A 26,333-nucleotide genomic window follows, 5' to 3' on the forward strand; every position below is an offset into this window, starting at 1 on the left:
TCAGGACGTGACAAAAACAGACATTTAATTGAATAAGTCGTAGGTTCCACAGTATACCAATTTCTGATTCAAATATAGCCTTGAGTATAATACTGATCAATATCATTATCATGAATAATGTACAGTACCAGTCAAAAGTTTGGACACACCTACTCATTCCAGGGTTTTTCTTTATTTTTACTATTTTCTACATTGTAGAATAATAGTGAAGACATCAAAAATATGAAAAAACCACATATGGAATCATGTGGTAACCAAAAATAAGTGTTCAATCAAAATATATTTTATATTTCAAATTCTTCAAAAGTATCCACCCTTTGCCTTGATGACAGCTTTGCACACTCTTGGTATTCTCTCAACCAGCTTCATGAGGTAGTCACCTGGAATGCATTTCAATTGACAGGTGTGCCTTAAGTTATTTTGTGGAATTTCTTTCCTTCTTAATGTGTTTGAGACAATCAATTGTGCTGTGACAAGGTAGGGGTGGTATACAGAAGATATCCCTATTAGGTAATATTATGGCAAGAACAGCTCAAATAAGCAAAGAGAAACGACAGTCCATAATTACTTTAAGACATGAAGGTCAGTCAATCTGGAAAATTTCAAGAACTTTGAAAGTTTCAAGTGCAGTCGCAAAAACGCGCTATGATGAAATGGGCTCTCATCGGACCGCCACAGGAAAGGAAGACCAAGAGTTACCTATGCTGCAGAGGATTAGTTAATTAGTGTTAACTGCACCTCCAATTGCAGCCCAAATAAATGCTTCACAGAGTTCAAGTAACAGACACATCTCAACATCAACTGTTCAGAGGAGACAGCGTGAATCAGGCATTCATGGTCAAATTGCTGCAAAGAAACCACTACTAAAGGACACCAATAATAAGAAGAGACTTGCTCATGCCAAGAAACACGAGCAATGGACATTAGACCGGTGGAAATCTGTCCTTTGGTCTGATGAGTCCAAATTTGAGATTTTGGTTCCAACCACCGTATCTTTGTGAGACGTAGAGTAAGTGAACGGATGATCTCAGCATGTGTGGTTCCCACCGTGAAGCATAAAGGAGGTGGTGTGATGGTGCTTTGCTGGTGACACTGTCAGTGATTTATTTAGCCAGCATGGCTACCACAGCATTCTGCAGCGATACACCATTCTGCAGTGCTTATTGGGACTATCACTTGACACAAAACACCTCCACGCTGTGTAAGGGCTATTAGACCAAGGAGAGTGATGGAGTGCTGCATAAGATGACCTGGCCTCCACAATCATCGATCTCAACCCAATTGAGATGGCTTGAGATGAGTTGGACCACAGAGGGAAAGCAGCCAACAAGCGCTCAGCATATGTGGGAACTCCTTCAAGACTGTTAGAAAAGCATTCCAGGTGAAGCTGGTTGAGAGAATGCACACTCTTGGCAAAGCTGTCATCAAGGCAAAGGGTGGCTAATATGAAGAATCTAAAATAACATATTTTGATTTGTTTAACACTTTTGTGGTTACCACATGATTCCTTATGTGTTTTGATGTCTTCACTATTATTCTACAAACTTTTGACTGGTACTGTAGTGACCACACACATGCACTAGACAAATGAAAAGGTGTTTTCATTTTCTTTGATGTAAGTTGACTTATGGCTCAGTGGACCCGTGACATGGCTATTAATAACCTTTTTGAACAGTATTTGAAAGCGGTAGGACTCCACACCTATGGCCTGAGAATAAAGCTTCTTTCATGGGTTACAAGGAAGCAGACAGACTAGGGTCTAGGACCAACAGTCAGTCTGTGAGTTGAGAATGTGAGTGAGTCGGGTGGCTTAACTCCAGGCAGAATTTCAACTCACTGTTTAACTCTGGTAGGTGACTTGACTGTGCCTCTGTTGAAGGTTTTACGTCGGGGGAGGTGGTGTGCAGGCATGGCTTATTGCTGCCTGACGACAGCTGAACCCTGGACGGCGGCCTCTAAAAATAAACAGGGGAGGCCAGGCGGCTCAATGTGTCACTCTGAACAGACTGGACCGTAGGGACCCTGAACCTCCCAGCTCTGTAAACACAGAGGCTGCTCAACAGTGGAAAAAGGAATCTGTCAAACATGTTGCTTCATTTTAAAAGTCTATGCTTTATATCATGGCTATGTTTGTGTCTAGCTACTCTTTTATGCCATTTAACATAATGGATTTGAGTAAAGTAGTAAATTGTTGGGTATAACTGAAGGGTGGTGGGTATGTTAGGGGCCCACTCACTGAATTAAGTCGCTCATTAGCAAAGAAAAACGTTCTGAAGCTCAGTGTCCAAACACTTGAGTTGGATGAACCTTGTCCTTTCTAAAGGTGAATAGACAGCCATTATATAAACCCTACACGTGGCACAAGTCACTTCAGTCTTCCATGAGAGTTTACCCTCTTTCTTGAGTCCTACAACAGGAGGGCAAACGCAGAGGGACAATGGGAGTAGAGGCTGCATGTGCAATACTACAGCCTGCACTAATCCAACTATTCCACTTCAGACCAAGGCCAGAGTCTTTACTTTAAGCAGGTGTCCACTTGCCTTTATAAAAAGGGGCTTCTAAAATCTTAACTTCTATCCCAAATGACCAAAACCTCACTTAGAGTTTTTAAGGGTTCTTAATTATTTTGTGTGCATCACAGCTGTTTTATGGCTTGCCAAAAAAACAGTCCAGCGGCTGATGTTATAATACAGAGCTTTTTAAAGAAAATGTACATTTTTTGAGTTATGCCAGCCTTCAAAGGAGAGAGTCTCCTTGCAAGTGTGACTCGGTCGTGCCAGACACCAGGAAGACTTTGGGTGAACCAGTCAGAAACACAAACTCTGGTCGTTTGTCATCTGCTCAGTATGCAACATGAGATATCCAGAGCAGTTATTAAGATGCCATTGTAATGTTTACCTCACGTTAGCAAAGAGTCTGCAGTATTCCCTAAACCAAACTCAATCCCAGATCCTCCTTGCTTACTATTGTGTAATAAGTTACTACTTTAAAAAAATTACAAATCTAAAAGGACAAAGTTATTTTTTAAAAATTTAACCATTTATTTCACTTCACTACAAAATTATACTAATTTGTGAACTATGATAGACATAATATACAGTTAAAAGAGCAACTGTGGGAATGGTACAAATAGTTTAGCGTAAACAGTCCTTTCTTAAAAATATATGGAAATAACTCATTTAAAGAAATAAGAGTTCAGAAATGGGCTCTTGCTTTACAGGACATTCAGTAAAAACAATTCCTTGTACAGTATATTATTTTAGTAACACTTTAGATTGCACACTGCTCTTGATAGTATCACTGATCTTTAATAAGCTTACGTGTTGGCCTCACGTTCTTCGTCAGAGCTTTTGCAACATTTTTTTTGTAATTAACACCCTTATGTAAACCTAGCCTCACCCACATCCATTCCATGCATTGAAAGGGGTTGGAGGCAAAAGAAAAACAAATACGTGCTACCAAATATAACAATATGCATTTCATAAATATTCGAATAAAAGTTTGTAAATAAGACGTATTAAACACGTCTGTAAAACCACAACGAGGACATCGACCTACCGAGCAAGTTTTCATAAATCATTGGGTACATTTTAAGAAAAATGTAATCTGAGTAATCTGAAATAGGGGCATAATTCATACTCATACATAAGCATTTCATCATTAAGACTTTTAGGAAATAATGTCTGGAGGGTGAAAATCCCAAAACATTATCTTTTACTCAGAGTATTATTATTAATATCACCTCCCCTGTCTGATATCTTAACTTTCTCTACGCCACAAAATCAAAAAAAGAAAAAGGTAGAAATGTCATGCTTTAGGTCATTAAAATGTACTGCAACTGGATAATCCCTGTCGTTTCTCCTGATTGAACTTTTATGTTCACTGATTCTCTGTTTGAGAGAACGAGAGGATTTACCCTCCTCTTGTCCAACTGTTACCATGCACCTGCAAAAAAAGATTGCTTAGATGTGAGAGTGCCTTTTGAATTTTGAGTAACACTTTAGATTAAATTGCTCAAGCACTATGTTAGTATACCCTGATACTGTTACTTAAGTCATTACAGCGTTACTACACAGGTTTAAGAGCAACTTATTTTAAAGTGTTACTTCTTTTGCATTCCAGTGTTAACAAGTATATTTGGCGTGCTAGCTAATAGGTTTGGGCGGTATTGGAGTATTTGAAAATAGCCATGGGATGGTTTTTCAATACCGATTAAACTATTTATGACGTTTTTCAATGCATTTTTATATATATATACTTTTAAAACACACACACACACAATATTATATATACACACACATATATGTATATATACTATATATATATGTACACACAATATATATATATGTACACACACACACACACACATATATATATATATGTACACACACAATATATATATATATGTACACACACACATATATATATATGTACACACATATATATATATGTACACACATATATATGTGTTGTGTGTGTGTGTGTGTGTGTGTGTTCACACACACACACACACACACACATATATATATATATACATATATATATATATATATATATATATATATATATATATATATATATATATATATATATATATATATATATATATATATATATATATATATATATATATATATATATATATATATATATATATATATATATATATATATATATATATATATATATATATATATATATGTATATATACAAATATATATATATATATATATATATATATATATATATATACTATATATATATATATATATACACACACACAATATATATACACACATACATATATACACATACATACACACACACACACACACACACACACACATATATACATATATATATATATATACATACATATATATACATACATACACACACAGTTGAAGTCTGAAGTTTACATACACTTAGGTTGGAGTCATCAAAACTCATTTTTCAACCACTCCACAAATTTCTTGTTAACAAACTATAGATTTGGCAAGTTGGTTAGGATATCTACTTTGCGCATGACAAGTCATTTTTTCAACAATTGTTTACAGATTATTTCACTGTATCACAATTCCAGTGGGTCAAAAGTTTACATACACTAAGTTGACTGTGTTTTTAAACAGCTTGGAAAATTCCACAAAAATATTTCATGGCTTTAGAAGCTTCTGATAGGCTAATTGACAATTTTAGTCAATTGGAGGTATACCTATGGATGTATTTCAAGACCTACCTTCAAACTCAGTGCCTCTTTGCTTGATATCATGGGAAAATCAAAAGAAATCAGCCAAGATCTCAGAAAACAAATTGCAGACCTCCACAAGTCTGGTTCATCCTTGGAAGTAATTTCCAAACGCCTGAAGGTACCACGTTCATCTGTACAAACAATAGTACACAAGTATAAACACAATGGGACCACGCAGCCGTCATACCGCTCAGGAAGGAGACGTGTTCTGTCTCCTAGAGGTGAACGTACTTTGGTTTGAAAAGTGCAAATCAATCCCAGAACAACAGCAAAGGACCCTGTGAAGATGCTGGAGGAAACAGGTACAAAGTATCTATAGCCACAGTAAAACGAGTCCTATATCGACATAACCTGAAAGGCTGCTCAGCAAGGAAGAAGCCAATGCTCCAAAACCGCCATAAAAAAGCCAGACTATGGTTTGCAACTGCACATGGGGACAAAGATGATACTTTTTGGAGAAAAGTCCTCTGGTCTGATGAAACAAAAATAGAACTGTTTGGCCATAATGACCATTGTTATGTTTGGAGGAAAAAGGGGAACGCTTGCAAGCCAAAGAACACCATCCCAACTGTGAAGCACGTGGGTGGCAACATCATGTTGTGGGGGTGCTTTGCTGCAGGAGGGACTGGTGCACTTCACAAAATATATGGCATCATGAGGAAGCAAAATTATGTGGATATATTGAAGCAACATCTCAAGACATCAGTCAGGAAGTTAAAGCTTGGTCGCAAATGGGTCTTCCAAATAGACAATGACCCCAAGCATGCTTCCAAAGTTGTGGCAAAATGGCTAAAGGACAACAAAGTCAAGGTATTGGAGTGCCCATCACAAAGCCCTGACCTCAATCCTATAGAAAAATTGTGGGCAGAACTGAAAAGGCGTGTGCGAGCAAGGAGGCATACAAACCTGACTCAGTTACACCAGCTCTGTCAGGGGGAATGGGACAAAATTCACCCAACTTATTGTGGGAAGCAATTCTACCAAATACTAATTGAGTGCATGTAAACTTCTGACCCACTGGGAATGTGATGAAAGAAATAAAAGCTGAAATAAATCACTCTCTACTATGATTCTGACATTTCACATTCATAAAGTGGTGATCCTAACTGACCTAAGACAAGGAATTTTTACTAGGATTAAATGTCAGGAATTGTGAAAAACTGAGTTTAAATGTATTTGGCTGAGGTGTATGTAAACTTCTGACTTCAACTGTATATATGTATAACTTCATGAGCTGGATTGTTTGTCTTTGCAATTAGTTTATTTTTATTTGCATTCCTTAGCATATTTAGCTAGCAGCCTCCATGGAAATTAGCTATTACTTGAGCAAATTTTGTTAGCATTCTGGTAGATGCCCAATGTGCTTTTTCTGCGTATTACGGCACCCCCTTGTGTATTAAACCGGTAATACCATAAATCCCGGGATGAGAGAAGGGCGGCATGAGGATATGAAAATCTGGATACCGCCCGACCCTACTAGCTAATAATCCTGCTATAATAAATTATGGATTAAAATCAGTACACAGTATTACTTGTTTCCCCTTGTGTAAGAAGTTAAATAACTATATAAAATGTTAGAAGTGTACAGTTTGGATCTCTATCCAATTGAAGTAACCATTTTTGCCCTGGAAGTGAAACAAGTGTTGCGATAAACAGTGTTATTTTCAGCATGAACAAATAAACATGTTACTATAAAATGTGGGGTTGTTAGGGAATTGAACTGTGGTCTACTTTTCTTCTACATTTATTAACCATGTGGTTTATATTGTACATGTGGTATATATTGTAGGGCAATTTCACCACCTCAGTATTGCTTCATCTTATAAATCATTTAGATTTTTTTTTTTAAAGATTTATAAAAATATTTAAATTAAACTCCATAAAACATGTCATATTCACTAGGTGTGATAGATTGGTTATAAGTTTTTCTGAAAACCAATTCAGATGAAAGAACGATCAAGTTTTGAACTCCCAAATCACAAACAGCGCAATATATGTTTCCACATGCAATTTGGGAACATTATCTACAGAATTTTAAATCGTCATCCTAAAAACATGACTGACAACTAATTATGTCAGCCTAAATGTTTTGCTGTGCAACCTGGAATTTGTATTTAGGGGCACCAGTACGCCTACAAAAATGAAGGATTCTAGCTTTAATATCTCAAATATTTTTCATTGTGCTCCTAAATTTCTTTGTGTGCACCTACATTTCTCAACTTAGGCGCACACGTGCTCCTTGTAAAAACCCCCCCCAAAAAACAGCATAGAGCCCTGCTGTCTTGCCGACGGCTAGTGGTTGCCAGGAGGAACATGTCTTCTCCTACTCGCGACTGCCTAGCCGTTAAACACACCTCAGATCTATTGCTTTTTATAGGCTTTGAACAGCAGAATTATTAATTGACAGACATATTTAAATATTACACGTGCGTATCAAATGTATATGGTTGGATGTGGATTTTTTTATTTTTATATACAGTACCAGTCAAAAGTTTGGACACCTACTCATTCAAGGGTTTTTCTTTATTTTTCTACATTGTTGAATAATAATGAAGAAATCAAAACTATGAAATAACACATGGAATCATGTAGTAACCAAAAAAGTGTTAAACAAATTTTATATTTCAGATTCTTCAAAGTAGCCATGCTTTGCCTTGACAGCTTTGCAAACTCTTGGCATTCTCTCAACCAGCTTCACCTGGAATGCTTTTCCAACAGTCTTGAAGGAGTTCCCACATATGCTGAGCACTTGTTGGATGCTTTCCTTCACTCTGCAGTCAAACTCCTCCCAAACCATCTCAATTGGGTTGAGGTCAGGTGATTAAGTAGGCAAAGTAATCTGATGCAGCACTCCATCCCTCTCCTTCTTGGCCAAATAGCCCTTACACAGACTGGAGGTGTGTTGGGTCATTGTCCTGTTGAATAACAAATTATAGTTCCACGAAGCGCAAACCAGATGGGATATCGCTGCAGAATGCTGTGGTAGCCATGCTGGTTAAGTGTGTCTTAAATTCTAAATAAATCACAGTGTCACCAGCACCTCATCCATCCTCCATGGTTCACAGTGGGTACCACACATGCGGAGATCATCCGTTTACCTACTCTGCGTCTCATAAAGACACGTCTGTCAAATTAGGAGGCCTGATTCACGCAATCTTCTCTGAACAGTTGCTTTTGAGATGGGTCTGCTACTTGAACTCTGAAGCATTTATTTGGGCTGTAATTTCTGATGCTGGCAACTCTAATGAACTTATCCTCTGCAGCAACGGTTACTCTGGGTCTTCCTTTTCTGTGGCGGTCCTCATGAGAGCCAGTTTTAGCATAGCGCTTGATGGTTTTTGTGACTGCACTTGAAGAAACTTTTAAAGATCTTCAAACTTTCCAGATTGACTGACCTTCATATCTTAAAGTAAATGATGGACTGTTTCTCTTTGCTTATGTGAGCTGTTCTTGCCATAATATGGACTTGTTATTTTACCAAATAGGGCTATCTTGTGTGTCTTCTGCCCCTACCTTCTCTCAACACAACTGAGTGTTGGAAAGAAATTCCCCAAAGTAACTTTTAAACAAGGCACACCTGTTAATGGAAATGCATTCCAGGTGATAACCTCATAAAGCTGGTTGAGAGAATGCCAAAAGTGTGCAAAGCTGTAATCAAGGCAAATGGTGGCTACTTTGAAGAATCTCAAATATAAAATAGATTTTGATTTGCTTAACACTTTTTTGGTTACTACATGATTCCATATGTGCTATTTCATATTTTTGATGTCTTCACTACTATTCTACAATGTAGAAAATAGTACAAATAAAGAAAAACCCTTGAATGAGTAGGTGTGTCCAAACTTTTGACTGGTACTGTATATACAGATTCACGTCAAGCCTTATTCTATGCATACAGTATGTAATGTCAAAAAAACGAGAAACGAATAAAAACACGTAAAGGTATGTCAATCACCATAAAGTGGACGGAGCACTAACAAATGAACACAAGTGTCTCTCTCTCCCCCTTGGGGGTTGAATACAAACCCTCTCCATAACCAGTCAGTTAGTGTGTGTGTGTGTGTGTGTGTACGTTCCACAAAGGCACCATGAAAAGAGAGGGGGTGATAAAAGCGGGACATTTTTTCTCATCATGACAACCAATGTTCCCTTCATTTGTGGGGGGCACTGAGCACATTTTTGCTTTTGTGAGAGGAAACTTGAACATTGTGAGAATTTTGTGCAACTTCCGGCGCACGTTTACAGTGAACTCTGAGGCTGTACCCTTACAGTTTTAGACAGTAGGCAATGGCTATTGTGCAATTTGAAAATAATGTAGACCTACCAGCAAAACCAATGGAGCAAATCCCATAACATTTTCACATGGAAATAGCTTTTGATTTCAATGATATAGCCTACAGTAGTCTATATGTGGTGTTCAATGCACGCCTAAATTGCATGAGACTTAAAAAAAAATATAAAAAAAAACATTAAAGGGCTTGATATTAATTTATAATTTTTTTACTTGGTCTGTAACACCATGGGCCAAATAGGTGATTGTAAATTGCATTATGTTGTATGATGCAAGAAACACTTTATAAAATACAACTAATTATAATTACCACACAGTGAATTAGACAATATAGGCTACCGCTCTGCATATTGGCTTATTTGCATATTCAAGCCCGTCTCAAAATACAATACCGCCCCTTTAATTAAGACGTAAGCTTTTTACCTGACTGGCTTTTCAAAGACAGCTTGAAATGTATCCTACATGTTTTGTGCTCTTGTAGGAAGCAGTAACAACCCATGGCTGACCTATACTTATCTATAACTGGGCTAATAACTTGATTACTAGCAAAGAATATCAAGAAATGTGCACACGCTCTGATCTGAACTGATCTGAATAGCGCATTGACTCATGGGTGATTGAAAGACCGCTAGTGGGCAACCCCTGCCAATAGAACTCTACTCCGTTGTCTGCCTACAGCAAAATCACAGACTCAATCTTGCAAAGTTAGATTAGTTTTGGTTTGTTGCATTGAAAAGGGGCTGATATAATGTTGATTCGATCACAGAAAAAACATTGATCTATATAGTGCAAACTAATGGGGTGAACTCAGTGAAGTTCAATCTCTTGCGTCTCTGTGCAGCATGGCATTTCTTCTGCACTGCAGTCCTGGAGGAAGTGCGCGCCCACGCACACGCGCAGTTTAGAGGGAACATTGATGACAAGTAATGAAAGTGCAGTTGAGGCCTCCTCTATCATTTCGGATGTTACCAGACTAAGTAAGAACCCAGGCTCACCCAAACGCTTATTTTTTTAAGGGAGCGAACCCCTTTATTTGGACCTTGGCTCCCCCTCATGTTCGCGAGGAGAAGTTAATGCTGGTCACCATCTTCTGGACCTTATCCTCGTTCTTCAGGACGTTGGACTTGACAGCGCAGACCTTGTCCTGCTGCTCCTTGATAAGCTGCTCCAGCTCGGCTAGCTCGGCCTTCAGAGGCTCCACGGCGTTGTCCGTCACTCTGGAAATGACACACACCACAAAATATAATGTCAGTCCTGTGTGTGTGCGAATGGGTTGTGGGTTTTCGACATCTGTTGCTGCAGCAGGGCCTATGTGTTCTCCTTCTTCTCCCTCCAGGCTTTAGTGTGTAAATGTGTGTGCGTTGCCCTCTAACCTCTGTTCCTGCAGCAGGGCCTGCGCATGCTCCTTGTTCTCCCTCCTCCAGGTGTGCAGCTCGTTCTGCATGGCGTCCATGTCCTCCTGGATGTAGTCCATGATCTTGCCCAGGGGCAGGGCGCTGCGGCACACCGTCTGGATGGACGAGCGCAGCCGTTCGATCTCCCTGGACACCAGCTCCCTCTCCTTCTTCCTGGCCGCCTCCGACACCAGGCTTTGCGTCTGGAGAGAGGGATGAAGGGAAGGATGGATGGATGGATAGATAGGAGAGATGGATGAGAGAAGGAGGGATGGATTGAGTGATAGAGGAGAGAAGCCAAGAGATTTTTACTACAACATAGAGTATGGTTACATGCACACAATAATGTGATTATTGTGGATAATTTAATATAATAGTTTGATTCAGAAGTTTACATGCTTTGCAAAAATAACGATTTCCCCAATAATCCGGTTTACATGGACACATCTGAAATAAGGCTACCGCATGGCACTCTGATAAATGCATGTTTCATAAACTGAAATAAAATATCACATTTGTTTACATCCCTGTTAGTGAGCATTTCTCCTTTACCAAGATAATCAATCCACCTGACAGGTGTGGCACGTCAAGAAGCTGATTAAACAGCTTGATCATTACTCAGGTGCACCTTGTGCTGGGGACATTAAAAGGCCACTCTAAAAATGTGCAGTTGTGTCACACAATACAATGCCACAGATGTCTCAAGTTTTAAGGGAGCGTGCAATTGGCACGCTGACTGCAGGAATGTTCACCAGCGCTGTTGCCAGAGAATGTAATGTTAATTTCTCTCGTTTTAGAGAATTTGGCAGTACATCCAACCGGCTTTGCAACCGCAGACCATGTGTATGGCGTCGGCGTGGACGAGTGGTTTACTGATGTGAACAATGAATGCATATCTGTACACCCAGTCATGTGAAATCCATAGATTAGGTCCTAATGAATGTACACTGCTCAAAAAAATAAAGAGAACACTAAAATAACACATCCTAGATCTGAATGAATGAAATAATCTTATTAAATACTTTTTTCTTTACATAGTTAAATGTGCTGACAACAAAATCACACAAAAATAATCAATGGAAATCCAATTTATCAAACCCATGGAGGTCTGGATTTGGAGTCATACTCAAAATTAAGGTGGAAAACCACACTACAGGCTGATCCAACTTTGATGTAATGTCCTTAAAACAAGTCAAAATGAGGCTCAGTAGTGTGTGTGGCCTCCACGTGCCTGTGTGACCTCCCTACAACGCCTGGGCATGCTCCTGATGAGGTGGCGGATGGTCTCCTGAGGGATCTCCTCCCAGACCTGGACTAAAGCATCCGCCAACTCCTGGACAGGCTGTGGTGCAACGTGGCGTTGGTGGATCGAGCGAGACATGATGTCCCAGATGTGCTCAATTGGATTCAGGTCTGGGGAACGGGCGGGCCAGTCCATAGCATCAATGCCTTCCTCTTGCAGGAACTGCTGACACACTCCAGCCACATGAGGTCCAGCATTGTCTTGCATTAGGAGGAACCCAGGGCCAACAGCACCAGCATATGGTCTCACAAGGGGTCTGAGGATCTCATCTCGGTACCTAATGGCAGTCAGGCTACCTCTGGCGAGCACATGGAGGGCTGTGCGGCCCCCCAAAGAAATGCCACCCCACACCATGACTGACCCACCGCCAAACCGGTCATGCTGGAGGATATTGCAGGCAGCAGAACGTTCTCCACGGCGTCTCCAGACTCTGTCATTCTGTCACATGTGCTCAGTGTGAACCTGCTTTCATCTGTGAAGAGCACAGGGCGCCAGTGGCGAATTTGCCAATCTTGGTGTTCTCTGGCAAATGCCAAACGTCCTGCACGGTGTTGGGCTGTAAGCACAACCCCCACCTGTGGACGCCGGGCCCTCATACCACCCTCATGGAGTCTGTTTCTGACCGTTTGAGCAGACACATGCACATTTGTGGCCTGCTGGAGGTCATTTTGCAGGGCTCTGGCAGTGCTCCTCCTGCTCCTCCTTGCACAAAGGCGGAGGTAGCGGTCCTGCTGCTGGGTTGTTGCCCTCCTACGGCCTCCTCCACGTCTCCTGATGTACTGGCCTGTCTCCTGGTAGTGCCTCCATGCTCTGGACACTACGCTGACAGACACAGCAAACCTTCTTGCCACAGCTCGCATTGATGTGCCATCCTGGATGAGCTGCACTACTTGAGCCACTTGTGTGGGTTGTAGACTCCGTCTCATGCTACCACTAGAGTGAAAGCACCGTCAGCATTCAAAAGTGACCAAAACATCAGCCAGGAAGCATAGGAACTGAGAAGTGGTCTGTGGTCACCACCTGCAGAACCACTCTTTTATTGGGGGCGTCTTGCTAATTGCCTATAATTTCCACCTGTTGTCTATCTCATTTGCACAACAGCATGTGAAATTTATTGTCAATCAGTGTTGCTTCCTAAGTGGACAGTTTGATTTCACAGAAGTGTGATGGAGTTGGAGTTACATTGTGTTGTTTAAGTGTTCCCTTTATTTTTTTGAGCAGTATATTTCAATTGACTGATTTCCTCAGATGAACTGTAACTCAGTCAAATCTTTGAAATTGTTGCATGTTGCATTTATATTTATGTTCAGTAGATTTCTAAGACGCAATCATTCAGTTGTTACGAACTCACTTCACTCACGCTAAAGAGAGAGGCTTGCACTTCCGGTGCTGGCACATGCGCAGATCAAATACACTGCTGGAACGCCGATTAAGGTGTTTACATTTCCTAAAAATGTGAAAGATTGCTCAGAAAACCAGGTGTTTTAATTTGACCTTACGCGAATTAAGATAAGCAGAGTAAGGTCTTTCCATGACAATTGCATAAATCTGCTTACTACCACAAATCAGTTTAATATGAAATTATTCCTTTAGTCATAGAAAATTGGGATAATCTGGATTTTGGCTAGGGATAGGTCAGTTTCAATTATATGTGAATGGAGTAGTCTCCGATAAGCAGGAATTCTTGAATAATTCTGGAAAATTCACATCCGTGAGAGAGGGATGGAGAGAACCAAAGATTGATGATGATCTTGGACTTTGAAGTACGTAGGGTGGCCGTGGAATGGGAGAAAACCCTGCTACTGCTTGATGTTTCCCAGTGTTTCTGAGGCCAAGTTAAGCAAGCCTTTATTGTCCCAGGAAGGGCAATTCATAGTGATAACATTATGGGCTGCGAAGCAACTCTTCGTTTTGGATGTCCATAATGAATTCTTTATCTCTTTGCCACTGCCGCACACCTGCAAATGTGCACACACACACACACACACACACACACACACACACACTCCTCTATACCAGAGAGGCTACTTCAACTGAATCACATAAACCTTAAGGTATTCTACACTGGCCAGCAAAAAGTATCAAAATGCACGGAGCCAGACGCAGGGCTGCATTTAGTGGTTTAGGATTTCAAGGCAAAAAAATGCAAGGCAGGAATTATACAAACCAAGGCTGTGTATATAAGGATCAAACGCGTGGCTGAATTGTGCTGGCTAATGTGGGGGGACTAGCTGAAGGCCTCCTCTGTATAGTATGTGGTTGGGGGGTCCTGCTCTGCTATGCCCCAGCCACCTCACAGCCCTCAGCTTCAAGTTGGGAGGGGAGGAGAGTGTAGGGGCTCCCCTTGGCACAGTGAAGGCCAAGGATGTTTACTCAGCTGGGTCTGCAGGTCGGTGTGTGTATGTGGGACTGCAGACGCGCACACACACTAGACGGCACCAACCCGCACTCCTGTGGACTTAAACCCTTGTTTATTTTAGTAACAGGCTGTGGCAGTAAAGTTATTTTACTACAGTATTCAGTAACAACTACTGCACTTATCGCCCTTTCAAGTTTAACTCTTGGGCCAATTTGTGTCATTCTTGCCTCCAGATGGAAACACCTGCTTTTACGGGGCCGTAGAAATCCTACTCCCGCTACATGACAGTGTAAACTCCCCAACAACTTCCCCTTCAAAACAGATCAACTGTCATGTAGACTGGGTGTGAGGCCTGGTAGGTTAGCAAAACTTCATGTTGAGCGCTATTATGCGCTAACTCAATAATTACAGGTTAAAAACACACAAAACTATATAGAACTTAACTATACAAAAAAAACACTTCAAACTTCAACTCTGCTGCCTTTGCTCTAGGAAACCAGCAAAAATGTCTGACAGGCTGCCTAGTCTCCCCCTCCCTCTGTGGTTTGCAAAGTGTGCAAGGATTGAAATGTCTAATGGTCGTCCGCAATGTGGGTGGCTTTCCCCTCGGCCCCGTGAACACGGCGGCTACACAAACACGCCATGGCTCATTCGGCCCGCCGGCTGTGGTGGAGCACCGCGGAAGCCCAGCCGGGCTACGCTCTGTTTACTGTCCTCTTGCACAGCCTGACCCCCTCGGAAATTCAGGAAAACAGAACAAAAAGAAAACTAGTCCCTGGTCTGCGTGGTGCACTCTGTCCAGGCGAGCATAAATCAGCCCTTTATAGGGGCCTCTAGTTGGGCTCAGCGCGCTCCTTTTTCTATTTTTCACCCCGACCCAAGAACAATATTTATTTGGGGGGGGCAGGTTTTCCCATTAGCTCATCCAGCCCTGTTGGCCGTGGAGATCCGAGCCGGCAATCCTTCCTGGGAACAGGTGGCTCCCAGCAGAGACCTTGGAGCGCTGCGCATCAATTCCCTTTCTATTGTTTTTTTCCTAGGAGCCCCTAGTCAATCCATACAGGTAAGGGGTTGTCAGGGTAATGTCATGCATTGCAATCTTGCTTTTCCTTGCACAAGAAAGTGTAAGGAAAAGTAACTAAGTCCCCTCTGGTTTCATGTTGTAAACAATGTGTTGCTGAGTATATCAATCCAAACCTGAAACTTTGCAAGTGCCACAATGTTTTACTGTTACGTCTTGTGGAAACTGGGTTTGATGGGCCTCTAGTCTCATGCCGGGGCTTTAGATCAAAACTTCTCACAGGCCTGCTGGCCTGGCTGCAGTGCAGGCTGCTAAGCTACAATGTGGAATTCATCCGAACCCTCTCATGCCTAATTTGCTTAATGAGAAAATGCATGCAAAGCACATGATTTATGAAGTGGTAATAAGGAGTTGGTGAGAGGGGGTGGGAGAATAACAGTCTTCAAAGTAAGGCTTTTGACAAGAAGAATGGGTTGCATGCGTGAAACCTGTTAGAGACCTACCAACCTCTTGGGCGTCATTAATTAAAGAAACATTAATTTAGCCACTGCTGGACCGTTTCAGGGCGGCGTATCAGCTTTCATAATGATGTAATAAGCCACTTCATCAACCTCAATTATCAGGCAACAAATGTATAAACCGCACACAACAACGGTGTAACAACGAGTGGCATGACATACTTAGGGTATATGACAAATTAACATTTCCAGTGACAGTGGTCAGGTAAACGCATGTTTCCTCAGATTTCTACCACGGTCTCAGTAGTCTCAACAGGATTTCCTTGTCTTGTCTTATTTCCTTCAGCCCCACTTTTATATATAAAAAAAAGAACAGTCAAAATTTGACACACCTAGTCATTCCAGGGTTTTTCTTTATTTTTACTATTTTCTACATTGTAGAATAATAGTGAATACATCAGAACTATGATATAACACATGGAATCATGTAGTAACCAAAAAAAGTGTTAAGCAAATCAAAATCTATTTTATATTTGAGATTCTTCAAAGTAGCCACCCTTTGCCTTGATGACAAGCTTTGCACACTTTCGGCATTCTCTCAACCATCTTTATGAGGTAGTCACCTGGAATGCATTTCCATTAACAGGTGTGCCTTGTTTAAAAGTTACTTTGTGGAATTTCTTTCCTTGATTTGGATTTAAACCCTTGAGACAATCAGTTGTGTTGAGAGAAGGTAGGGGTAGAATATACAGAAGATAGCCCTATTTGGTAAAATAACCCTATTTGGTAAAATAAGTCCATATTATGGCAAGAACAGCTCAAATAAGCAAAGAGAAACAGTCCATCATTTACTTTAAGATATGAAGGTCAGTCAATCTGGAAAGTTTGAAGATCTTTAAAATTTTCTTCAAGTGCAGTCACAAAACCATCAAGCGCTATGATGAAACTGGCTCTCATGAGGACCACCACAGAAAAGGAAGACCCAGAGTTACCATTGCTGCAGAGGATAAGTTCATTAGAGTTACCAGCCTCAGAAATTACAGCCCAAATAAATGCTTCAGAGTTCAAGTACCAGACACATCTCAACATCAACGGTTCAGAGAAGACTGCATGAATCAGGCCCTTCATGGTCAAATTGCTGCAAAGAAACCACTACAAAAAGGACACCAATAAGAAGAAGAGACTTGCTTTGGCCAAGAAACACGAGCAATGGACATTAAACCGGTGGAAACCTATCCTTGGTCTGACGAGTCCAAATTTGAGATTTTTGGTTCCACCCACTGTGTCTTTGTGAGACGCAGTGTAGGTGAACGGATGATCTCCACATGTGTAGTTCCCACTGTGAAGCATGGCGGATGTGGTGTGATGGTGCTTTGCTGGTGACACTGTCTGCAATTCATTTAGAATTCAAGGCCAACAGCATTCTGCAGCAATACGCCATCTCATCTGGTTTGCGCTTAGTGGGACTATCATTTGTTTTTCAACAGGACAATGACCCAAACACATCTCCAGGCTGTGTAAGGGCTATTTGACCAAGAAGGAGAGTGATGGAGTGCTGCATCAGATGACCTTGCCTGAACAATCACCCGACCTCAACTCAATTGAGATGGTTTGGGATGAGTTGGGAACTCCTTCAAGATGTTGAAAAAGCATTCCAGGTGAATCTGGTTGAGAGAATGCCAAGAGTGTGCAAAGCTGTCATCAAGGCAAAGGGTGGCTACTTTGAAGAATCTCAAATATATTTAGATTTATTTAAAAAAAAAAATGGGTTACTATATGATTCCATATATGTTATTTCATAGTTTTGATGTTTTCACTACAATGTAGAAAATTGTAAAAATAAAGGAAAACCCTTGAATGAGAAGGTGTGTCCAAACTTTTGACTGGTACTGTATATTAAAAAAATGATATTATACAATAGGCTACATGTCGGTACCAACTTTCCTTGAGAAAATTGCGCTCAGGTACCTAAAAAAAGCACAGCACCAATGTTTGAGACCCAACCACCTCCAAGGGTCCTGAAATGTGTCCCCAGAGAGGGTGTCAGCGGTGGGCCAAAAAGCTAGGTATTATACCATGACGATAAGTCCAGTGTTGTTCAGGGGTTTCCTCTTTTTCGGGTAAAAAAGACATCGTCCAAATGTCCAGCAAGATCATAAAAATAGCTAGGAGTCAGTGAGGTGATGAGTGAGGTTAAGGGCAAGGGGGGTTACAGGATGCTAGGGTCAGTGTGTAGCCCCCTAAGGGGCCACAACTGAGCTCCCTGCCCTGGACCCAGGAGTACAAAGGGGAACCTCACCTCCCCCTAGAAAAGACTGCGGACAGAGAAAAAGGCTTGATTAAATTATGGAGGCTACGTCACAAAGGTTGAAGATGATAACATTAACTTATGTGGTTGGAATCGTTTGACGTGATCGAAGCGACTTGAGAAAAATAACACCTGCAACGACATGGTCTGCATTGGAGTGCAATCTCCGAGGCTCAGAAAGGTATTTCTCAGAAACCTTTTCCCATTCCACAGGAATCTCAAAATGCTGCACTTACAAGGGCAATATGGCTAATGGAATTCAGCCGGGTCGTTTCCTTACATTTCCACAAAAAAAAAGGTGAATGTTTACGAAGACACAGGCCTGGTGGGGAGAGGACTATTTATTTTCCTGACGATTCTGTAGAGTATTCTGGCATTTCTCCTCCGTGACTCTCACTCAACAGCCATCCATTTGTGTGCCACGTTTATTTATACATTGCAAACCTTCATCAAGGCTAATTTGATGGGGTAAGAAAAGGGAGAGGGTACAAAAACAATCTTATGAAAACGCAGCTGCTACGAGGGCCCGAGTCTGTCTAAATAAAAAGACGGCCTCCGAGAAGTATCCTACAATAATATACAAGTGTTCTACAAGGTCATGGGGAAGGTCGTCCCCATAAATATACAGCAAATTCTTCTATGGTGCACTTTGTGTGGCGGGATATGGCAAAACACAAGCGCCTTAACTGCTCCAAAAGCACTTTAAATTTACAGCATTTCAGCCATGTTCTGAAAAAGCATTGGTGATTGCACTGATTCACGAAGAAGGAAAAAAAACAGAGAAGTTATTAAGTTCCTATTTCCCTAAATGTTAGGTGTAATACTAAATCAAAGAGTGATAACGTCATACCTGATCAGGGTGTTTGATAAACGTCAGCGTTTAAGAATGAATCACAGCCCACTGTAATTTCAGACCTGTCACACCGGGGGACGGGAGAAGCTCAATATTTACATTTTTTAACCCTCCATGTTCTGCCGTGATTACAAGAGAGCAACGTCTCTATTACACTGACCCTCAACCCTATCACGTCGGGAAGGAAAACATTATAGTCCTTTATACAGCTGACAAGGCAAGGCCAGCAATGTCGATGGGGGGGTAGGTAGCACAAAGTTTGGCCCGTACGAGTAGACATACCTTTCATTCGGACTGCAGTGTGCCCCAGCAACACACAGCCCCCATTAGATGCCTTATAACAAGGGACCTGGATTCCCAAAAAGCGAGGCGGCTGCAATTAGGATAACCCTGTGGGCTGTGCTCAGGTTGCTGGGGCGCACTGCAGTCCGAATAGAATGCATGTCTACTCGTACGAGCCACGCTATGCGCTACCTAACCCCCCCACCTCGAATAAGGGAAATTCTGTCTGATTATTTTGAAATAAAAACTACAAGGGGGCCGCAGTACAATCTGAAGTATCGGGGTGGGTGTAGGTTGGGGGAGCTGTCCATCCGAAGACCAGCTGGGAATGGGGGGCTCCATCTGCTGTTGAGTCTCTACGAGCTAAACCCGTGACGGAGCCGGAACGCAGGACAGAGCCTGGCGCACGCTATGGAGATGAGAGCGCTCGTTCTTGCCGTTTCCCGCTCATCAGCAGCTGGCCTGGGACAGGCGACCTCGCTGGAGAAGAGGGATGGATGAGGGCTGGGGTTGGGAAAAGGGGGGTAGACAGGGCCTTTCTGCATGAGTGACGGGCGAAAATACAGCATCCATCAGAGTCGGGTGGTCAGCTGGGCAGAGAGCGGAGGAAGCAGCTCGCTTGGGCAGAAAGGACCACCCAAAACAGGCCGAGTCGTACAACCCACGTCGCTGGAGCATGGACAAGAGGCCTTCACACCGATTCACTATCCAAATATTGACTGTGAGAGCTCCCTTTGGCCAATAAACACGCTCGGGGGAACAGATGAGGTGCAGCAATAAGGGCGTTACGTCAGACTGGAAGTCATGTTCGAAGTAATGAAAAGCCTATCAATTATGAAATGTGGAGACAATAGTTTATGGTTGAAGCCCAGGGAGAGGTAGGGCAGGAGGCGAAGGTAGTGGGATGCAGCGTGCCCCCAAAAGGAGGATTTCTTTCTAAGGAAGACTCTTAAATTACCCCACAATGGGCATGCAATGTAGTTAAAGGAGTGGTTTACTATTTCTGAAGGAAATCTAAAAATGATGTAAATGGCATGTTATAGAAGGGTGCAGACACTTTGTGATTTCACTTGTTTTTGAGAAACTTACCCCAGCCGCAAAAGACTTCCTCACTGTGCACTGTGGGGGAGACCAAAAGACATGAACAAAAGCTCCAAAAACACCCAAATATGTCCGTTTAGAAACAGACACCCTCTCAGTATAGCGATGTAGGTCTTTAGATGTTGTACACATGAAATTGTGTCATTCCGAACTTTATCCGCAAAGGGATATTCAATTTTATGCAACTCGAGCAACTTTCCCCTCTAACAGCTGTGCTGCTTCGCTGTGTAGGCTGTGCAGCACAGCTGGTAGAAGAAACCTCTAGAGTCGCACAAAAATGGAACATAACGTTGCAGATAAAGTTTGGAATGACACAATTTCATGTGTACAACATCTAAAAGACCTACATCAAGAGGGTGTCTGTTTCTAAAAGGGCATATGGTGGGATCAGAAATGATTAACACGCTTGAAAAAGCTAAAATTACTGTTTTAAAATCATTCAAATACTGAGCTACACTGAATGTACAAAACAATAGGAACACCTGCTCTTTCCATGACATACACTGACCAGGTGAATACATGTGAAAGCTATGATCCCTTATTTATGTCACTGGTTACATCGACTTCAAAATCAGTGGTCACCAACCTTTTCTGACTCAAGATCATTTTCTGGGTCAAATTGCAAGTCGAGACCTACCGCTCAGATATTTTTTTTTAACATTACTTAAAAAAACTTAAGCCTATGCCACATTAACCAATTAAAACCAGTTCTGTAGCAATGAGGTATGTGCAGTAGACTATAGGCCCAATACATTATCTGCTAAATGACTTAAATGTAATGTAAATGTAATGTACATTATGACTGGCTATTCCCTGCCAATGTTGTTCTCAGATCATTTTGAAATATATATATATATTTTTAAATGTGTTACTGTATTTGATCACACTGGTAATAGATCATTTGTTGATTACTTGTAAGGCACAGTTGAGTTAGCATATTTAGCTTTTTACATTTTTAACTGGACTGATGGTCTGCATCTGATGGTCAGTCTGAGGGGAGGGAAGGAGCGGTGGCGAGGCTGCCTCTCACCCGACTCACCGTCCCGCCGCTCTCCCTCCGAGAGGACACAGTCTTCCAGCTGATGGCGAAACTTGCACTGCATCATTTCTGCCTCATGCATCAATTCATGCTGTTACTCCTATGACCAGAGAAAGTGAAATATTCCTTGATATTAAAAAAGACCCAAGTCCCTAATAATAACAGGGTAAGCTTATCGGAACACTTTGCTATAGTCATTTATTGCAGCTGCAGTGCTGGTTGTAGCTTGAGTGGAAGTAAGGAGAACGCGCATTCTATGGCTTATAAAAGTGTTGACAGTGCTGAATAACAACGTAAACATGAACTTACTCATAAAAACAGAAGCTCTTTGCTGTAAATGTTGAGTCTCTCTCTAGTCATGGTTTTAAAAGTTTTGAAATCTCACAGTATCAACTTTGCTGTGCGTTCAAGGCTCTTTTTTTTTTTTTACAGTCTATGGCTCGAGGAAACTGTGCAGACACTGATCTGAGCTATCTGATTGGCTAGCGCTAGGCCAATAGGTGCACTTGATTTGCTCTCCAGGCCTGCCGGGTAGGCAGAGTTCTACCTTCAGACTCATGAATGGTTTAAAAATGGGAACACTGTCTTCCCAGCGCTAGGGCTTGTTGTTTTTACAGAAATGTATGGTGATCATCTAGGATTCCCTTGGAGATCGACCAGTTGGTGAACACTGGTGTAGATGAAGGGAAGGAGACAGGTTAAAGATGGATTTTTAAGCCTTAAGACAATTGAGACATGGATTGTGTATGTGTACCATTCAGATGGTGAATGGGCAAGACAAAATATGTAAGTGCCTTTTAACCGGGTTTGGTAGTAGGTGCCAGGCGCAGTGGTTTGAGTGTGTCAAGAACTGTAACGCTGCTAGGTTTTTCACGCTCAACAGTTTCCCGTGTGTATTAAGAATGGTTCACCACCCAAAGGACATCCAGCCAAATTGACAAAACTGTGGGAAACATTGAAGTGAACATCCCTGGAATGCTTTCGACAGATTGTAGTCTATGCCCACGACGAATTGAGGTTGTTGTGAGGGCAAACGTGTGCGCAACTCAATATTAGGAAGGTGTGCCTAATGTTTAGTACACTCAATGTATATTGTATACTACATTTAAAAAAATATATATTTAATACTAATACAATTGCTCAGAGAACAATATTTAACAAGTAAAATATGTATTTCTCAAATTATTGGACACCCCTGTTTACAATGCCTTTCACCTTCCGAGTATAACGACACAGACTTTTTCTAAAATGTTTTATGGCATTGGAGAACACATTGGGAAGGATCTTAGACCAATCCGCCTTTCAGAATCCTTCCAGATACTTGAAATCCTTCATCTGCCCTCATGGACTGCCCTCGTCAATTCAAACCACAGGATTTCAATGGTTTTCAGGTCCGGAGACAGATGGGCATTGCAGAATGTTGATTTTGTGGCCAATTAAGCATTTCTTTGTGAATTTTTAGGTGTGCTTGGGGTTGTCTTGCTGGAAGATCCACTAGCAGCCAAGTTTCAGCCTCCTGGCAGATGCAACAAGGTTTTTGTCTAAAATATCCTGGTACTGGGTAAAGTTCATGATGCCGTTGACCTTAACAAGGGCCCAAGGACCAGTGGAAGCAAAATAGCTCCATAACATAAAGATCCACCACCATATTTTACAGTAGGTATGAGGTTCTTTTCTGCTCATGCATTCTCATTTCAACACCAAACCTACCATAGGTGTGCGTGACCAAAGAGCTCGATTTTCTCTGAGCAATTGTATTAGTATAAAATAAAAATTTCTAAGATAAATTTAGCATTCAATATAGTTCAGTATTTTTTAAATACTTTTTGTTCAATGTCAATTTCAGACCACACTTTATTTGGGTGTTTTTGGAACTTTTGTTAATGTCTTATAGTTGCCTCCACAGTGCACAACGAGCAATGACGAAGCCTATCGCAGCTGGGGTAAGTTTCTCAAAAACAAAGGTAGTATCTGCACCATTCTATAACATGCCTTTTACATAAAGAAAATAGAGATTGACTTCAGAAATAGGAAACCACTCCTTTAACATAAGTTCAAATCAGTAAGGCTGGTCTGAATGCTTATCCTCGGCCTACAAAATAATTCACATTGCATCCTTTATCATGGGCACAGCTGGAATTTGTCTGTGATGTGTACAAATCTTCTCATCAACAGCACAGCGTCATGTCACGCCTCCTCCTTTACTGTCAATTAGCCACGTGCAGAATGTCAGTCACCTATTACCCTACAGCCAATGAGCACAGTTGAATAATGCAACTTCACAACGCTTGCTAAAAACCCTATGGGCCAGTGGAGGCTCCTCAGAGGAGGAAGGGGAAGACCATCAGTGAATTTCATTAAAAAAAAGTGAAACACTAGAAAAGTTATGCTTTTTAGATAAAACTATACAAAATATATTTACTTCACCAAATAACGCATTGTTTTGCAATGAAGGTCTACAGTAGCCTCACCAGCACTCTGTAAAATCAAATGTTATTTGTCACATGCGCCGAATACAACAGGTGTAGACCTTACAGTAAAATGCTTACATTGACTTCAATACAAAACCTAGGAGGCTCCTGGTTCTCACCCCCTTCCATAGAAATTCAGCAATTATAACTTTCGGAGGACGTCCTCCAACCTATCAGAGCTCGTGCAGCATGAACTGACATGTTGTCCACCCAATCAAATGATCAGAGAATGAATCTATTACCAAAAGGATTCTAGTAGCCATGTTGACTATGACGTTAGCTAATATGGTGACAACGATGCAGGCTGTTTGTAGCAGAAAACGGTTATGATATGAAGGTTTGGCTAGGAAAGGTTTTTTTGTCTGGTCACAGACAGCTGATTTGTTGTACACTGAAGTCCACAAGCGAAGTGAAAAGGTGAGAGGAGGAAAGCGCGTAGATGCGAGAAGGAATTATGTGATCATGCTGTTTATATGTGGCTGCTATGAAAGTGAGCTGTGTTTGCGTGTGATCAGGGGTGTATACATTCTGAGCCGATTCTGTTGAAAAATGTTTCTTAAAAACGGAAGCAAACAGAACCAAAAAGGGATAAACATATCTGAATTTGTCCAATAGAAACTCTCATTTGCAACTGTTGGACTAATGATTACACCCTAGATCAGCTAGATGCAGGCAAGAGTGTGCAAGGTGGTATTGAATGGCACGGTCATCCTTGACTATACAAATTTTTCTTGCGACCTGTGCACCTATGTTGTAAACTTTCATTCATAGGCTAGGTTGTAGCAACCTTATGATGGGTATAGGGAAAATTTGAGTATCATGTAGTAGCCTAAACCTATCGATGCTAAATTGAGCTGGGTGAATGGAATATGAATGACAGTGATCCAATATGCTGTAATAGAAATAAGGCCACGCTCATAATAGAAAAATAAATAAATTAAATCAATAAAAAAAAAAAAAAAAAAGAGTCATCCACCCTCACCTTAAACGGCACCGACCGCCACTGCTATGGGCACAATGACCTTGCTCTCCTTTCACTAATGGGCATACATCTTGTGATGTATTTAAATGACGGCTTACCCCTTGTTTCTCTCACTTGCGTCTTACAGCAAAGTATCATCGCCGACCCGCCACCTCCCCCAACTGAAGGCTGTCATCAGAACCTCTTTTTCCCAGCTGGTGAGTTTCGATGCCAGCTGCCCAGCATAGGGCTACCTGCCATCCCGGCATCTGGCTATGGGGGCCGTCTATTGGAGACAAGGCCATCTCTCAAACTATTGACTAAACTTTCAAATTTGCATTTTTGTCTCAGTTGTTCATTCAGTTAAGCCTGTACTCACTTCAAGTAAACATTTTTACTGCACTGGGCCTTTAAATTTATGCAGTTCATTCAAATCCATTTTCCATTATAAATTATACAATTCGGTCAGTATGGGAACAAGAAATATATCTATATACTTTCTCTCAAACTGGTTGTTGTGACTTGGCACTAGATAAGCCTAATTTAGATAGCTTTTCACAACACTTTCTCAGCCAATAACACTTACAAAACACAAAATGTGAAACGAGCGCATTAAATTAGTATACAAAGGGTTGAGACATCTCGCTGATGCAATCAACCCACTTTATGTTGTTGTTTCTCTAGCTCCACTGAAGTGATCAAGACTTTTCAATAGGTTTTTGCAATTACACTTCACTCCATTTGCGATATGCTTTCTTTAGCTAATAGACTGTATGCTTTCGGTTTTGCAACCCCACATCCCTAAGGTACTGAATTTCCAGAAATAACAGTTTGATTGAGAGATACGGAAACATCTAGAACTGAGTCACAGGAGAGGAATGAGAGTTGTCAGTCGTTATGGCGTCATTGCATTGCCCTCTAGTGGAGATCAAGATCACTACATCTGTAGGACACCCTTGACATCTTACCTGGTCTTTGGACTTTGGAGATGATGGTGATGTTTCAAAGTCTTTCTTGGTTTCAAGGATTTTTTTCACCAGCCCACCTGTGGATAAACAAGGTGCAGGAGTTTTAAAAGTGTTGGTAATTTACAGTCCCATTGATATAAACCAAGTTGTAGAAGTACGTACTAGAATTCTTAGCACCTACAAGGCCAAATTAAGTGATTGTTTGGCTTGTAAGATTGCTTACCATGCTTCTCATCGCCTTGAAGTCCCACTGAAGGGTCCTGTGGAAGAACAAAA

The 26,333-nt window shown here is 41.3% G+C and overlaps 1 protein-coding gene across 2 annotated transcripts in view; it reads right to left on the reverse strand.

The window, feature by feature from the left end:
- Positions 1 to 9,722: 9,722 nt before the first annotated feature.
- LOC106581863 (TNF receptor-associated factor 3 interacting protein 1) overlaps positions 9,723 to 26,333 on the reverse strand; it is a 41,240-nt gene continuing 24,629 nt past the window's right edge. For both annotated transcript variants that reach the window (XM_014164289.2, XM_014164288.2), the window contains exons 13-16: positions 26,281 to 26,317; positions 26,058 to 26,134; positions 10,913 to 11,136; positions 9,723 to 10,756 (exon numbers count right to left, since the gene is read on the reverse strand). In XM_014164289.2, coding sequence (XP_014019764.1) covers positions 10,591 to 10,756; positions 10,913 to 11,136; positions 26,058 to 26,134; positions 26,281 to 26,317 — 504 coding nt within the window. In that variant the 3' untranslated portion in view covers positions 9,723 to 10,590. The remainder of the gene's footprint in view (positions 10,757 to 10,912; positions 11,137 to 26,057; positions 26,135 to 26,280; positions 26,318 to 26,333) is intronic.

Source organism: Salmo salar, chromosome ssa21 (assembly GCF_905237065.1).
Source record: "Salmo salar chromosome ssa21, Ssal_v3.1, whole genome shotgun sequence".
Lineage (NCBI taxonomy): Eukaryota > Metazoa > Chordata > Actinopteri > Salmoniformes > Salmonidae > Salmo > Salmo salar.